Raw genomic sequence first — 17,737 nt, 5'->3', positions numbered from 1 at the left:
AAAGTATGGATAGCGTGGATGGAAGGTCGTCAAACTTTGATCACAGGATTGGAGGGCACAGATACAAAGCCTCAAGTAAGGATAGAAGAAAATAATTTCTCCCGCCGTGTGTATGTGTATAATATCTACAATAGTTTCCCATCAAATGTAGATAGTGTTACGCTGTTTAATGTCTTCAAAAATGGAGCTCACCAAGTATCTGGTTTTGACGTGAATTAAAGGCTCTGGAGATGGGCAAAGGTGATCAGTGACCAACCCCCCCCCCGCAATGGAATGACCAACAGCCCTTTTGGGATCAGAGGAATGGTTCAATCAAGGAACACAAACTATCAGGTGAAGAACGTAGGCTGTAATGGCAACAACTTGTATTTATATAGCGCCTTTAACATAGTAAAATGTCCAAAGGCGCTGCACAGGAGTATATTATAAGATGAAAAAATTTGGGCAGGTGACCAAAAGCTTGGTCAAAGAGGTAGGTTTTAAGGAATGTCTTAAAGGAGGAAAGAGAGGTTTAGGCAGGGAATTCCAGCACCTAGGGCCAAGGCAACAGAAGGCACGGCCACCAATGGTTGATTATAATCAGGAATGCTCAAGAGGGCAGAATTAGAGGAGCTGCTCAACTGGGAGCCAGTGTAGGTCAGCGAGCACAGGCATATATACCAAGGTGTTTTAAATTCATTGTCCTGACCCTTCCATGCTAAAGAATCAGAATTTTCACTTGGATGGCCAGTGGTGATTATTCAAACCCCCACCCCATGCAGACTGTGCACACTCTTGTTTTTAAATGTCTAACATTTGGAGGAATGGGCTTGATAGACCAAATAGTGGTTGTATGCATTTTCAATTTGAAACACAGGATCATCAAAACTAAGATAATGTGAGTATAAGTCTCTCTCTCACCCACTCAGTCATTTTAAGTGTTTTGGCTTATCCCACATTATTCCTGGTGGGCTTCATCCACAAGATTTATTGGTGTGGTCAGTGGCACTCGCTTTCAATCATGTGTGGCAGCTTTCCAGATATATATCACACAACAGCTGTGAAATGGCTTTCTACATTACCACTGAATTCCATGATGGGATGGTTTGACTGTTTATTGAAAGAGGACAAAAATAGAGAGCGCCAATTCTCAAAAAATTGTCTCTCTTTTAAAAGTTAAGAAATCATCAACATATGTACAACCAGGGTGGTCTGGGCGCTGCAGCCATTTTTCCAAGTCTCTCCGGTGTCAATGTTAAAACGAGTTTACAAATTATATTTCAAGTATGTTTTATGTATAAAATGAGATGCTAATTCTAACTCACGTGACTTGCTCAAATGATCCAGTAAATTTCATCCTGTAGTGGCAATCATTACAGAACCTCCAATATAGTGACCATGTACCACAGTTGTTAGTGGTATTTTAATTAACATTACACAGATGCTGCTGCCCAGGTGGCTTCAGAGGGTAACGGGGACTTTTACTCCCAAGACAGTTTACTGGATGGGATTATAAATTCATGATAAAACCCCTCATTGCTTCATAAGTGACAAAAACATTGCTTACAATGCAGGGCTCTAACCTGGAGCCAAAAAAGTAATGAATTGATGGATCAACTTTCAAATCAAAATATTTTTTTTTTTAATCGATCACAGCCATCAACTGTCAAAGTTGGGCTACAAGAGACTGCAGAAACATATATAAACAGGAAAGAGAGAGACAACTTGCATTGACAGCAATGAATTGCAGGAGAGACAGTGCAGTGAGCCAAGGCGAGGCAAGGAAATGTCATTTTTCCATACCTAACCTCCAGAAACTCTAAAGCTGCCAGACCCAATAAAGCCGCCACGGGCACCTCCCTGCCCTCCTCCATTAGACAAAAGTGTATTTTGTGGATAAATACTTGAGGTGAAGACCATGGTGGAAGATTTCTTCAAGAAACCAAAGCACTGCACCACATGATGATCCACAACAGCTCAGCAAAAACACAATTTAAAATAGAAAATTTAAAAAACTGCTGCCTTGGTTTCAGTGCACTTTTTCTTCCCCTTTTTAGACTCCCGAGCCACTTCAGCCAGCCAAGGCAGCGGGGTGGTCCTTTGTTCCCAGGTTGATGCCAAATGGCAGCCTTTAGAAAATGCATAGGAGCATTGTACCTCGGTGAGAGGGGAAGTATATGTGCCAACAGGTTATCCAAGGTCATGAGTTCAATACGATAGCAAAATACTGCAGATGCTGGAAATCCAAAATAACAGAAAACACTGGAAAAACTCAGCAGGCCAGGCAGCATCCGTGGAGAGAAACAGTCAACGTTTCAGGTCAAAGACCCTTCGTCAGGACTGAGAAAAGGGACTTTTCTCACTCCTGACGAAGGGTCTTTGACCTGAAACGTTAACTCGGTTTCCCCCTCCACAGATGTTGCCTGGCCTGCTGAGTTTTTCCAGCATTTTCTGTTATTTCATGAGTTCAATATGTTGGGCAACAAAGCTCGCTATCACCACAAGGGATAACCCTTCACAGCGCTGTAAAATTCACTAACTTTTTGCAAGGCAGTAAGAAAGGACATCAAGGGGTACAGATTTTAGGTTCCCACACCACATCACTACAAATTCAGTTGGTTCTCTCAACTGACTCGAGATTTCTCAGGCTTCAGAAAGTGCGTATCAGAGCACTAACCCACTGCACTGTCACACCACCCTACAAATTCAGCTGTATCTGGGCTACTGGAGGAGAGGAATCATCCAGAGTTCCTACATTACAACAGTGACTACACTTTAAATCTACTTAATTCGCTCTGGATCATCCTTAGTTTGTGTATGGCGCTATATAAATGCATGTCTTTCCTCTCTAAGACATGGGGCCCAACCCTCTTCCTTTGCTGAACTGCTCCAAGGAAATGCACAATGCCAAACAGTTGAAAAGCAAGTGGTAGTCATCATCTCTTAACCCACCCAAAGCTGAGAGGGCAGGAGGAAGCAACAGGCCAAGGTACAGGAAACTTTCGATTTACCGGCGCCTAAATAACCAGAAATGTCAGTTAACCGGCAAAATTCAGGAGTTGGTTTTACTTCATATTTATTTGCCGCCTTCCATCTGTGCTGTGCAAGGGTGTGGCTGCAGCTGTTGCTAAGCTACAGAGACACTTGAAACTTGTGTTCATTGTTCTACAGTTGTTGCTAAGCAACAGGGTTTGTTGCTTTATACGGAGCTGTCAGCTCTCCCTATCTTTTACTATAGCGTTCGGTTATCCGGAATTTTTGATGAACCGGCACCACGTCGGTCCCGTCCGTGCCGGATAAAAGAAAGTTATCTGTACTCTAGCCAGATGGTCTTCCCTTCGACACGGTGCTCAGTCTGGAGCCACCACCCAACTGGTGCGGGTTCACGTGGGAGCTCCAGCAACACATGCAGGTGGGCCTGGGATTGGAGAGAAAGGGATGGAAGGTATACTGATTGGCTGATTAAGACAAAGCTTAAGTCTACTTTTTATTTAATAAAACAAATATTTTAAAATAAATTACTTCAACTATACTTTGCTACTGTCAATTTCCCCAATTAAAGTTTCAAACTCTCCATTACTATATTAAACTCTATACATCTCACCTTAAAAACTATATATATATATAATCATCCTCACACCATCGGACCTCAATTTTGATTCCACAATCCAGTGCCATTCTAAATCTCAAACTACAATTATTATTCAATTTAATTTCTATATAATAGTTTTTACAAAAAATTAATTTACTATTTATTATAAAACCAACAGCCCCAACCTTAAATCCCTTCTTTCTGGAGTGGGTCTCGAACAATGTTCCCTCTTTTATTTTTTTTGGTGCACAGGCACTTTAACTGGCTGCGCGGCCCATTCAAATTTTCGCACATGCGCTGTTTTTCCCCCCCCAATATAAAAGCCTGTGAGCGGCCTGCGCGGGACCTCCAGACCGCTGCGTGTCGGCGCAGCTTAGCAGGAGCATTGGTCTTGAACCCACAACTTTCTGACTCGGAGGCGAGAGTGTGCTACCCACTGAGTCAAAGCCCATAACTGAAATATGAATAGGCCTTACAATCTCGTCCTGGGTTTCCTGTAGGCTGATGAGAAGGCCTCTATAATTTGTGTTACTGAATTCAATTTTTAACACTTTCCTCTTTCCTAGTCATTTTAAATACAAATTGCATTAGAAATCCAATTCACAAAAATTTCCAAAGTCAAAGACAATCTGGAAAATAACACACGCGTTCTCACGTTAAAATTTAATTTTTAAAAAATTCCTATTAACAGTGAAAAAAAATCGGTAAAAAAAGTCACACTGTAAAAGTTTTAATACATACAGGAAACTTTGTGATATCCGGCACCGACGGGACCGAGCTGTTGCCGTCCCATCAAAACTGCCGGACAAACCAGCACTAATGTTGAAACATACGGAGCTTCCGTATCTGGCAACAAACGCTGTTGCTTAGCAACAGCTTCTAAACAGTCGGCCATACCTTGTAAGCGTCTCTGTAGCTTAGCAACAGCTTCAGCGAGACCTTGCAGAGCCTGGCTGGTGGAAAAAAAAGCAACGAGAAGAAAAAAAAACTAACTAAACGGCTCCTGATTTTTGCCGGTGGATCGAGCATTCCGGACAGTTAACCTCCGGATAAACCAAAGTTTCCTGTATGTATTTTTCTTTATATTGGGCTTGTCACATAACTGGACGCTACAATATGGCACCAAGGTTGTCCAGGTTATCTGCGTGAAATATTTTGTACAGCAAAAGCAACTGCTGAAAACGGACACGAGATTCGCCCTTTTGGAGGACTGTCTCACTATTTTTAATTGGCCTGATTAAAACATAAAAATGGAAAGTTCTGTCTTTACGTTTCTACCGGTAAAAATGTTGACACACAAACTCCCTCGCGTTTTGTGTAAAGGAAAAGAAGAACTGAAAAAAGTCAAGTCATTCAGTAATCAAAAGGCTCATTTTGGACAAGCTTCTCCCTGTATCTGCATGTCCACTGCAAAGAATGAGAAACTTGAGTATGGGTGGGACGTCTTCTCACTGTAACTACATGGGAGGGGGGGGGGGGGGAGAGAGAAGGGGGGAGGGGGGGGAGAGAGAAGGGGGGAAGGGGGGGGAAGAGAAGGTAATAAAGTCACAATAAATCAACAGATTTGATAGCAAGGTGCACACGCTAAGGATATTTACTCAAGAGGTTAGGTTTTCACAGCAGACTATCTGATGAGAAGATTTTGCAATGGCCTGATCTCTCCCCCACTATGTAAACAAAGTGTGACACTCCGGATTGGTAAATAGCAGCTTGATATCTGTGGCAAACTCAGATAGGGTGGAAGGGGCTTCAGGCGTTATCTGCGCACCTCCCCCCACTCCCAAGACAAGCAGATTATAAGTGTCATCAACTGCAGCACACAATGGTCCCTTCAATTTTAATTTTTTTTAAATATAAAAAGTGTCCAGTGTAGAAAAAAACAAAGTTTTTTCCAATTTAAAAAAAACACCCCCCCTCCCCCCGCAAGCGCACACTACAAGTAAAAGTCCACCTTGGTGGCCACAGTTTTGCAGCCTTTGTCTGAATAGATCTTTTCGTTGTCTGGAAAGTACGTCATTTCATCGGCTATTTCGGTAATGATGTGCTCGTCCTCCTCGTAACCCCGGGCTTTCAGCTCTTCCCCGACACACAACTTCACATGTTTGTACTCAAGGGGAAGGAAAGGGACAAAGTAGTCGATCAAGTTTTTGTCAATGAGGCTGGTGTGCCAGAACCCACCTATCCAACAAAAAAAAATGAATCGGTTACCTGGATTTAATAAGTCACCGGTCGTCAACAGGCAAAGTTTCTCAATCACACAAGTTTTGAGTTGAATTTCATCCACACCGCTATAGCTATCCATCTAGAAGTCCTGGCTCAAGGTCCAGCAAGCCTCAATTTTAAAATTCTCATCCTTGTTTTCGAATCCATCCATGGCCTCGCCCCTCCCTAACTCCGTAACCTCCTCCAGCCCCACAACACCCCCCACCCCCGAGATCTCGGCGCTCCTCCAATTCTGGCCTTTTGCGCATACCCGATTTTCATCGCTCCACCATTAGCTGCCGAGCCTTCAGCTGCTTAAGCCTGAATCTCTGGAATTCCCTCCCTAAACCTCTCCGCCTCTCCTCCTTCAAGCTGCACCTTAAAACCTACCTCTTTGACCAAGCTTTCGGTCTCCTGTCCTATTATCTCCTTATGTGGCTCGGTGTCAAATTTTGTTTGATAATCGCTCCCGTGAAGCGCCTTGGGACATTTTACTGTGTTAAAGGTGCTGTACAAATACAACTCGTTGTTGATGCAGGGAGTTTCCAAACTCAACCATTAGGATGGGTGCCATAGGAAGAGACGGGAAGTCAATCCACCCCACCCCACCCATACTGCACCAAGGTGGGCAGAGTCTTGACAGCAGACTGACTGCCCGTCTCTATTCAGTAAAGAGGTAGGAGGGAGGGCCCATCGTCCAGGATGGATTCAAGTTCAAGTCCACAGATGTACCGACAAATCGTGACCACCCAGTCCCCATCTGAAGGAGGGAACTCAGAAGTTCCAGCTTTTAAACACTCCCTCCCATTAAGCTCAATGGATAGACACACCACCCGATGTGGAAGCGAGGCCGTGCGGGGTCACTAAGTTCCCAAGTTCCATTCCCGGTCTGCACTGAATTAGCGTTCAGCCAAACAGCGTCGGCAACAGTGCAACTGATCTCGGTGCCCCTGGGTTCGCTAGAGGAAAAGGCACTCAGCCATTGTACCAGCTTCGAGCAATCAGCGCTGGAAAGTACACGAGCGCAGACACCGGGCATGGGCAGGATCAGGCTTGGCTGAGAGCAGCCTCCCCACCACTCACCGTCTAAACTCATACAGGAAGAATGACCACTTCATAACTGGGCAGGGTAGCATGGTGGTTATGTTACTGGACCAGTAATCCAGAGGCTTGGACTAATGATCCGGAGACAAGAGTTCAAATCCCACCACGGCAGCTGGGGAACTCAGTTAATTAAATAAATCTGGAATAAAGAGCTAGTATCAGTAATGGTGACCCTGAAACTATTGGATTGTTGTAAAAACTCAACTGGTTCACGAACATCTTTATCCGGTCTGGCCGACGTGACTCCAGACCCACAGCAATCTGGTTTCTTAACTTCCCTCTGAAATGGCCGAGCGAAGCCACTCAATTGTACCAAACCACTACAAGGAAGTATACTGCAGTGGTTCAAGGCGGTGGCTCACCACCACCTTCTCGAGGGCAATTAGGGATGGGCAATAAATGCTGGTCTTGCCAGCGACGTCCCACATCACATGAACGAATAAAAAAAAGCTTGAGCAAGATACTGGAACCACTGGAACAGTACGTCTGTATGTGTTTGAGAGAGAAAATTTGATGAACCGATAAGCAGTTTACACTCTGAAAACATCCAATAGTGACCCACACGTTGCTTACACAAGGTTTCCAACAACTGGTGAATGTTTTCTTGCTCTCATTGCATATTCCCCCGTTCTTGCGCAAAAAGTGCCTGCTAATCAATTTGTGGGGAGGAGAGCCGATACCGACATGATGAACCAGTACAGCCCATTTCAAACCCTGCCAAAATGTGGCCAACACACTTACTCTTTTTGTTATTGAAGACTCCAATGGACACTTTACTCTCAAGGTCTTTCAAGAGAAGGTCCTCCCTTTCTCTTCCTTTATGCCAAAAGTCCAGCGTAATATCAGTTATCCTTTCTCCACCTGCATTGCTGTTCACAATGGGAAAGTTAGGACAAACACAATGGAAAACTGTGGTGTGTAACAAAGTACCTAACCACAGTCACAAAGTACATCCTCTGTGACTTGCGACCGTGGTGCATTTATCCCTCCTCGTCCTCCTCAACCTCAACGCAGCCTTTGGTTAACCACAACACCTCTCCTCCATTGTCCACAGTGGGACTCCAGAGACTGAGCACAAAATTTAGGCCGACACACCAGTGCAGTGCTGAGGGAGCGCTGCACTGTCGGACATGTCGTCGTTCGGATGAGACGTTAAACCGAGGCCCCGTCTGCTCTCTCAGACGTAAAGATCCCATAGCACTACTTCGAAGAAGAGCAGGGGAGTCCTCCCCAGTGTCTTGGGCCAATATTTATCCCTCAATCAACATCACTAAAAACAGATTATCCGGTCATCATCACATTGCTGTTTGTGGGACCTTGCTGTGCTCAAATTGCCTGCCACGTTTTCTACATTACAACAGTGACTACACTTCATTGGCTGTACAGCACTCTGGGATCGTGGAAGAACATAAGAATTAGCAGGAGTAGGCCATACGGCCCCTCGAGCCTGCTCCGCCATTCAATAACATCATGGCCGATCTTCGACCTCAACTACACTTTCCCGCCTGATCCCCATATCCCTGGATTCCCCTAGAGCCCAAAAATCTATCGATCTCAGCCTTGAATATACTGAAAGACTCAGCATTCACAGCCCTCTGGGGCAGAGAATGCCAAAGATTCACAACCCTCCAAGTGAAGAAATTCATCCTCATCTCGGTCTTAAATGGCCGACCCCTTATCTTGAGACTGTGACCCCTAGTTCTAGACTCTCCAGCCAGGGGAAACAGCCTCTCAGCATCTACCCTGTCAATCCCCCTCAGAATCTTGTAAGTTTCAATGCAATCACCTCTCATTCTACTAAACTCCAGGGAGTAGAGGCCCAATCTACTCAATCTCTCCTCATAGGACAACCCTCTCATCCCAGGAATCAACCTAGTAAACCTAGACGTTGTAGAGATGCAAGTCTATTTCAACAATTGGGTCGATTGGGCTTATATTCGGTGGAGTTTAGAAGAATGAGAGGGGATCTCATTGAAACTTATAACATTCTAACAGGACTAGACAGACCAGATGCAGGAAGGATGTTCCCGATGGCAGGGGAGTCCAGAACCAGGGGTCACAGTCTAAAGATAAGGGGTAAGCCATTTAGGACAGAGATGAGGAGGAATTTCTTCACCCAGAGAGTGGTGAACCTGTGGAATTCTCTACCACAGAAGGCAGTTGAGGCCAATTCAAGAAAGAGTTAGATATCTTTCTTAAGGCTAAAGGGATCAAGGGATGGGGAGAAAGCAGGGACAGGGTACTGAATTTGGATGATCAGCCATGATCTCATTAAATGGCGGAGCAGGCTCGAGGGGCCGAATGGCCTATTCCTGCTCCTATCTTCTATGTTTCTGTTTCAACAAATCTTTCCTCCGACATGCAATACTTTTACACTTGTCTGTATTAAAATGGGCTGGTTTACCCACCTACATTTTTTAAAATTTCTAATTCACTTTGTAAAGCAATTAAGTTGGTGACCCAACTGTGTCCATGCGGTCTGCAATAAACAAACGTGGACTTACCTTAGGAAAAGGAATATGGCCTTCCGGTACACCACTCCATCAATGTTATCGTAGTAGTCCAAGTAAGGCTTGATGGCGTCAATAAGGCCCGCCTGCATTTTGTCCATTTCATCAAAAATGAACATGGACCTGTCACACAAGGTAACATTACCGCGAATCCACTTCTGTAGCTGCTCCTGAGGGGAAACATTTATTTTTGTATTATATATTCACAGAAGTGACATTCCTTTTCTCTCCGATACCCACCCGCACCACACCCTCTGCACCCCACACACCTATTCACAGCACCAACTCTGTTTCATACAGTCTCGCTGGCATGTTAGCATGTTGCCTCGAGTCAGAGCTGATTGAGTTTACAGCACGGTTGCCACAGTGGGTAGCACTCTCGCCTCAGAGTCAGAAGGTTGTGGGTTTGAGTCCCCACGCCAGAGACTTGAGCACAAAAATCCAGGCTGAGGGAGTGCTGCACTGTCGGAGGTGCCGTCTTTCGGATGAGATGTTAAACCGAGGCCCCGTCTGTTCTCTCAGGTGGACGTAAAAGATCCCACGGCCACTATTTCGAAGACGAGCAGGGGAGTTCTCCCTGGTGTCCTGGCTCAATATTTATACCACAATCAACATCACTAAAACAGATTATCTGGTCATTAACACATTGCTGTTTGTGGGAGCTTGCTGTGCACAAATTGGCTGCCGCGTTTCCTACATTACAACAGTGACTACACTTCAAAAAGTACTTCATTGGCTGTAAAGCGGTTTGGGGCGTCCAGAGATCGTGAAAGGCGCTGTATAAATGCAAATCTTTCTTTCAGTGTGGCATGAACAAAATGCCACTATAACAGCAGGGCTTGGCTGTTAAAGAGGGAGTACAGTAATGGCGTGTCACCTGTTCCTGATGTACACATGGTGCAATGGAATTTTGTGCAGTCAAGACATACATCATAGAAATCTAAGCATAGAAAAAGACGCCAGACTGGCCCATCGTGCCTGTGCCACTGGTAGCTGCACACCAGAACTATCTACACTAATCTCCGTTTCCTGCTCTTTCCCTACACTCTAATATTTTGCTACTTTGGGTGATTAATCGGATTCCCTTTTAAATGTGATTCAATCTGCTTCAGAAGACACCTGTGGTAATGTGTTCCAATCCTTTGCATGAAAATGTACATTAACACCATGTGACCCTCCCACTCCCGCACACGAAACACAATCTCAGATGCACATTTTACGTGGATTACTGCTAGTGTTTTGAATATCGCTGCTTCCTATCAAAGTCCCCATTGATATTGCTGCCATTTCTATGGAGACCAATTGGAACGAGTGACTCACCTTGCCAGATCACATACTTATCAATGAAGCAATTCTAAGGATCTATATAGTATCAAAGGGCATCCAGTAAGTTAATGTGGAGCAAGCCCAGGATAATTCCACAAGAACGTCATCACATTAACCATTACTAAACACGTGACCTAAAAATATCATGTTGCAACTTGGAGAGTTTATTTATTCCACCACTTTCCAATTAACACACAGAAAGTTAGGATTTAGTAACTCCACACAGTGCACTTGCTAATGTTTCCTATTTAGAAAATATCAATTATATCTAATGCTGTGCACTGTAGGCAAAAGAGGCTCAATGCCCTTGTGATATAAAAAAAATTGCAATGCACAAGTCAGGATTGTGATGGGATATGCTCCACTTGCCTGGATGAGTGGAGCTCCAACAACACTCGAGAAGCTCGACACCATCCAGGACAAAGCAGCCCGCTTGATTGGCACCCCATCCACCACATTAAACATTCACTCCCTCCAGCGCCGGCACACCGTGGCTGCAGTTTGCACCATCTACAAGATGCACTGCAGCAACTCGCCAAGGCTTCTTCGGCAGCACCTCCCAAACCCGCGACCTCTTCCACCTAGAAGGACAAGGGCAGCAGGCGCATGGGAACACCACCACCTCCAAGTTCCCCTCGAAGTCACACACCAGCCTGACTTGGAAATATATCGCCGATCCTTCATCGTCGCTGGGTCAAAATCCTGGAACTTCCTCCCTAACAGCGCTGTGGGAGTACCTTCACCACACGGACTGCAGCGGTTCAAGGCGGCGGCTCACCACCACCTTCGCAAGGACAATTAAGGATGGGCAATAAATGATAGCCTTGCCAGCAATGCCCACATCCCATGAATGAATTTTTAAAAAATGACCGCCATCTGTGTTGTAAGATTCTATAAACTTAAGAAACATCGCTATACAAAGCCCTGGTTAGACCACACCTGGAGCACTGGGAGCAGTTCTGGGCACCACACCTTAGGACGGATATATTGGCCTTGGAGGGAGTGCAGCGTAGATTTACCAGACTGATACCCGGACTCCAGGGGTTAAATTACAAGGAGAGATTACACAAACTAGGGTTGTATTCCCTGGAATTTAGAAGGTTAAGGGATGGTCTGATCGAAGTTGTCAAGATATTAAGGGGAACAGATAGGGTAGAGAGAAACTATTTCCACTGGTTGGGGATTCTAGGACGAGGGGGCAGAGTCTAAAAATTAGTGCCAGACCTTTCAGGGGTGAAATTAGGAAACACTTCTACACACAAAGGGTGGTAGAAGTTTGGAACTCTCTTCTGCAAACAGCAATTGATGCTGGATCAATTAATTTTAAATTGGAGATTGATAGCTTTTTGTTAACCAAAGGTATTAAGGGATATGGGGCAAAGGCGGGTATATGGAGTTAGGTCACAGATTAGCCATGATCTCACTGACTGGTGGAACAGGCTCGAGGGGCTAAAGGGCCTCCTCCTGTTCCTATCTTTATTATTTTTATCACTGCAACATCCCTTACTTTAAATTAAATATGGCTCACTTCACAGCAATTAAAACAGTCCCTCGTGACCTGGGCAACTATTGCTCCTGAACGATTGTAACGCCACGGAGATTGGTGTTTTGCAGGCCACATACGTGTTGGTGCTGCGCTGTTCTTTTTGCTGATTAATTCTCATCACTTGATGAATGCAATAATTATGTCACGTTCGTTGATTCCTCAATGAGATTGTTACCAAGTCGCCAACATCACAGAGTTAGTAGCCAACATTCGGGGGGTCGGAGGAATAGAACAAAATCAATAAAATGACCAGCATCTTTACACTGTACATTATTTAAAAAATTAAATACATGGGAACGATTTTCAGGCACTAATTTGACCTCGGGATTCAAATGCTGTTTACATATTACTTAAATCTCACTTTTCCAGATTATGGCATCACCTGAACCCCTCAATTAAAATACAAACTATAACTCACTCCTGGGTAGCCATTATTTTATTTAGAACCCATTTGAACTCTTCGACTACAATACAGCCTGGGTTTCTATTACTCTCCACATAACCCTGGTTCTATTTTCACTTTGTTTCGGCTCCTTAAGTCTCGAGGAGCACGTAACTGAACACGTCCCATCGAACAATACAAGGTTCAATCAAACTGTGACGTTACCTTATAGTGGCCGAGATGCTCAGGATGAGGGAAGTGCAGAGTGGAGACAAACTGATGGACATAGTTACTCTCCAGTCCGTTTCTGTAAATGTTCTCAGCTATTATTTTACTAACTAGGTTCTTGCCCGTCCCAGTCCAGCCGTGTAGAGACAGAGTTAGGGGTTTTTTGGGGTTTGGGTTAGACAAGAAACCTTTGATAGCCTTCAAAACAACTTGCGTGGCAATGTGCTGTCCGAAAAGTTTGTTTTCCAAGTCCATCTTCAACCCTGGTTATGTAAATAAAACAAGACTCAGATCATCACACAAATAAAAGCATTCTTTTAAAAGCAGAGTTTCGCCGTCATTACTTCTAATTTTTTAAATGGTAAATATATTTTATTTTTAAAGAACAGCAACGTACGGCACAGAAGGAGGCCATTCGGCCCATCGTGTCTGTGCCGGCTCTTTGAAAGAGCTCTCCAATTAGTCCCACTCCCCCTGCTCTTTCCCCGTACACCCTGCAACGTTTTCCCCCTCCAAGTATTTATCCAGTTCCCTTTTGAGAGTTACGATTGAATCTGCTTCCACCGCCCTTTCGGGCAGCGCATTCCAGATCGTTACAACTCGCGTAAAAAAAAAACAGACGCGACTGCCGCCAACAAACTGCGAGTCACTGCACGGGCGCAGTTCCAGTGCGGCTTTTTTTTTGTTCGTTGTCGTCAGACTTCCCAAAATTAGGAATAAAGAAGCGGATTAAAAAAAACATCTTGTTCAGTTGTCGTTTTAATTTAATTAATTGCATGAATTGTAGAATTTATTCAGCTGTCAGACACTTGTTTAATGCACTAAATTGTGGTTGGTCAGAGTCGACAGCTCGCAGGCGGGGGAGCGTTTGGCCCCCAGCGCCGTCTAGTTTGCCTACGGGTGGGTTGGGTTTGTTAATATTTTTGCAAATTACTCTTCTGAGACGAGAAGCAGTCGCAGGTTCCTGTAACGGTCGTGGGGACGGGAGATTGGGAATCGCGAACATTAATGAAACTTATTGGCGACGTGCTTCAGCACTTCTCAGATCCCCCGTCTGTTGCGGTGAACGATATTTTTTACATTTGGGACCGGACAGTAATGCGCAGAATGCTTCTGCGCAGCTTGCGGTTCGTTGTCAGGAGTCATAAAGAAAAAAAATTCTCCTCTTCCCCCTCTGGTTCTTTTACCAATTACAGGAAACTCTCATTTTACCAGCAGCTAAATAACCGGAAACCTCTCTTAACCGGCAAAATTCAGGAATAGGTTCAGGTAAGTTTTACTTCATATTAGTGGCCGTGTAACCAGGGTTCCTGGATCTGTGGCCGTGTAACCGGGGTTCCTGCACCTGTTGCCATCAACAGGGACGCCTGGATCTGTGGCCGTGTACAGGGCTCTCATACCTTGGTAAGTACACCTCTCTGTAATCCGGACTTTTAGATCAACCGGCACCACGCCGGTGCTGGATAAAAAAAGTTTCCTGTACTTTAAATCAGTGTCTCCTGTTTACCGACCTTCCTGCCAGTGGAACCAGTTTCTCCCCATCGACTCCATCAAAACCCCTCATAATTTTGAGCACCTCTTAAATCGCCCTTTAACCTTCTCTGCTCTAAAGAGAACAACCCCAGCTTCTCCAGTCTCTCCACATAACTGAAGTCCCTCATCCCTGGTACCATTCTAGTAAATCTCCTCTGCACCCTCTCCAAGGCCTTGACAACCTTCCTAGTGTGGTGCCCAGAATGGGACACAATACTCCAGCCAAGGCCTGAGTTATTTCACAATGTATTTTCTTCCCATCCCTCTTCTCCCTCCTGCCATATACCGTCTCTAGTTGTGAGGGAGAGCGAGACGCCAGTTAACATACCTCTGTCAAGGGAAAGCATCTGGCCGATGGCTGGTGCTTCTGCATGCCCGCACCACCAAGATTGGGTACTCACAGCCCAGAGGAAAAACAATCATGTCCTACCCCTTAGTGGTGTAAATCTATTAATTTCACTCTCAGGCTTCTGCTGGGCTCCGTAACTCTTCCACTGTTCCTCAACGATGCCACAATTTTACTTCCCTTTTCACTGTTTCATTTGTTGACTTTGAGAATGTCGTGCATTATCCCATCTCGTCTTGCAGCCTTCAATACGCAGTTGATCTCGTGAACCTCCTTCAACACCTCCCCCCTGTTGCCCAGTCCGATGGGGTCTTCCCTTGCTTGGTACCACTTTTCCAATTGTAGCCAGAGCGTCCCTGGCAATGACCTCTCTTCCTATTCCTCCACTGTCACCTCTACAGTCACCCAAGGCTCCATCCTTGCCTCCCCACCACCTTCCTCATCTACTTGCATCTCCTTGGCCATATCATCTGAAGCCATGGGGCCAGCTTCCACTTGTAAAAAGAACCAAAGAAAGACTTGCATTTCTATAGCGTCTTTCATGACCTCAGGACGTCCCAAAGTGCTTTACAGCCAATTAAGTACATTGGAAATGCAGTCACCGTTTTAATGTAGAAAATGCAGCAGCCAGTTTAACATCTCATCCGAAAGACGGCACCTCCACCAGTGCTGCACTCCCTCGGTACTGCACTGGAATGTCAGCCTAGGTTATTGTGCTCAAGTTTCTGGAGTGGGACTTGAACCCACAACCTTCTGACTCAAAAGCGAGTGCTGCTGCCCACTGAGCCATGACTGACACTGTTGCTTCTTACATCCCAATGGGTGTGTATGCTGGTGACAACCAATTCTACCTCCCCACCACTTATCTCAGCCCCTCCACTGACCCCGTGCTGTCAGACTGCTTGTCCAACATCCGGGTCTTCGATGAGCTGTAACTTCCTCTAGTTAAATATTGGGCAAACCAAAGCCATCGTCTTCGCAACCCCACCACAAACTCTGTAGCCTTACCAATGATTCCATCCCTCGCCACTGCCTCAGGCTGAACCAGACAGTTTGCAACCTCAGTGACATGTTCGAGCACAAGCTGAGCTTTAGACTCCTTATCCTTTCCATCACCAAGACCCCCTACCTCCACCTTCATTACGTCATCTGCCTCTGTCCTTACCTCACCCCATCTGCCGAGGAAAGTCTCATTCATATACCTCTGTCACCTCCAGAATCAATTACTCCAGTAATCTCCTGGCCGGCCTCCCGAAACTTCAATTCATCTAAAACCTCTGTCCTCACTGACCTACAGTGGCTCCGGGTCCCCCGACATCTGAAATCTAAAATTCACATCCCTGCTTTTTAAACCTCTCCATGGCCTTGTCCCTCCCGATCTCTAACCCCCCTCAAGCCCAAACTCTCCATTTCTCCGAGTCCAGCCTCATGTGCATCCCGTGTCCCTTCGCCCCATCATTGGCAGCCTTCCCTTCAACAGCCCAAGTCCCACTCTCCAGAATCCACTCCCACTTTAAGATTCTCCTTAAAACCCACCTCCTGGACCAGGCTTTTGGTCACCTTGTTTGGCGCAGCATCCGTTTTCCTGGCACTTCTATGAAGCACAGAGACATTTTTCTGCATTTATAGCATTATATGAAGTTGTAATATATAACCAACCCCCTTTTAGAATTATCCAATAACTGGAACCATGCTCAGCGAGGGAAATAAAGGACACGGACTATGGCCAGAGCCTAACAATATATAGAAACTAACTGAGTAACTATTACATTAGTAGTACATTACCTGCATTACAACAGTGACTACACTTCATATGTACTTCATTGGCTATAAAGTGCTTTGAGATATCCGGAGGTCACGAAAGGCGCTACAGAAATGCAAGTCTGTCTTTCTTCTTCCTACAATCTGGACTCAAATTATTATTGGCAATTGAGATCTTTTAATGCATTATTCATACTATAGTGCCAATCATTGTAATATCTACCCCTGGAGAGGGGGATTCTGCAAAATAGCCTGTACATTGTAAATAAACAGTACATTGTGGATACCCTGTACATCATGGATACCCTGTGCATTTTAAATACCCTGTGCATTGTAAATAAACTGCATGTTATGTATTATGTGCATTGTAAATACACAGTGCATTTTAAATAGTTTGTACATTGTAAATAAATACCCAGTGCATTGTAAATAGTCTGTGCACTGTAAATAAATACCCTGTGCATTGTAGATACCCTGTGCATTTTAGACACCTTGTGCATTTTAGACACCTTGTACATTGTGAATAAATTGCACTGTAAATAAATACCCGGTGCATTGTAGATACCTTGTGCATTGTGAATAAACTGTGGATTTTAAATACCCTGTGATTGTAGACACCCTGTGCATTGTAACATTTGGATGAGGCTTTACCTGTGAGGTTGAGCTGCACCCACTGGGCCTCGCAGCACTCCTGGAACTTGCAGTAGAGCGTGGGGAAGGTGCTGAGGAGGCCGGTCAGAGCGGTGGCCACCCCGACCGCGATGCCCATACTGATGGGCTCCACGGCCGCCGACCGCGGGGGGGACAGGAAGAGGAGCAGGAGCAGCGCGGCCCGTGACACCGGCTTCATTCCTCGGGCCGGCGAAACACCGCGAAAAGAAAAAACCCTCCACCTCCCAACAACTCGACTCGACTCAGGCTACCCCGGAAACCAGCCGCCGTCACTTCCGCCCCTGGCCCACACCGCAGCCGCCATCTTTGTGCGGGGCAAAAACTACAACAACACCTTGCGCTGGAAACAGGAAAAGGCTCAAACTACAACAACAACTAGCACTAGAAACAGGAAAAGGTTCAAACAACTACAACAACAGCGCCTTTAACGTAGTAAAACGTCCCACGGTGCTTCACAGGAATATTATAAGACAAAACATTTGACACAGAGCCACATGAGGAGATATTAGGGCAGGTGACCAAAAGCTTCCACTTGTGGGGGGAAGTCCAAAACTAG

At 45.3% G+C, this 17,737-nt stretch overlaps 1 protein-coding gene across 2 annotated transcripts; it reads right to left on the bottom strand.

Annotated features, from left to right (window-relative positions):
- Positions 1-1,079: 1,079 nt before the first annotated feature.
- LOC147101637 (torsin-1A-like) lies at positions 1,080-17,523 on the bottom strand. 2 transcript variants are annotated; one of them, XM_085965363.1, is made up of 6 exons: positions 17,161-17,523; positions 12,867-13,132; positions 9,382-9,557; positions 7,619-7,746; positions 5,523-5,749; positions 1,080-3,397 (listed from the first exon to the last, which is right to left on the bottom strand). In XM_085965363.1, exons 1-6 carry the CDS (start codon positions 17,357-17,359, stop codon positions 3,287-3,289), a joined length of 1,107 nt encoding a protein of 368 aa, XP_085821489.1. In that variant the 5' UTR covers positions 17,360-17,523; the 3' UTR covers positions 1,080-3,286. The 2 variants fall into 2 exon arrangements, with proteins under 2 accessions (XP_085821489.1, XP_085821490.1); XM_085965364.1 differs by lacking the exon at positions 1,080-3,397 and having other exon boundaries at positions 3,428-5,749; positions 17,161-17,513.
- Positions 17,524-17,737: the final 214 nt, after the last annotated feature.

This window comes from Somniosus microcephalus, chromosome 23 (genome assembly GCF_052327205.1).
Source record: "Somniosus microcephalus isolate GS21.2 chromosome 23, FLI_Smic_1.0, whole genome shotgun sequence".
NCBI lineage: Eukaryota > Metazoa > Chordata > Chondrichthyes > Squaliformes > Somniosidae > Somniosus > Somniosus microcephalus.
This window is presented reverse-complemented; position numbering and strand designations above follow the sequence as displayed.

What these genes read in the sequence shown, in the direction of transcription:
- LOC147101637 (XM_085965363.1), bottom strand. Translation starts at nt 17,359, where the DNA reads ATGAAGCCGGTGTCACGGGCCGCGCTGCTCCTGCTCCTCTTCCTGTCC. An exon ending in GGTGCAGCTCAACCTCACAG is followed by an intron (nt 13,133 to 17,160) that starts GTAAAGCCTCAT and finishes TTACATAACCAG; the next exon opens with GGTTGAAGATGGACTTGGAA. An exon ending in GCAAAACTGTGGCCACCAAG is followed by an intron (nt 3,398 to 5,522) that starts GTGGACTTTTAC and finishes CTCCAATCCCAG; the next exon opens with GCCCACCTGCATGTGTTGCT.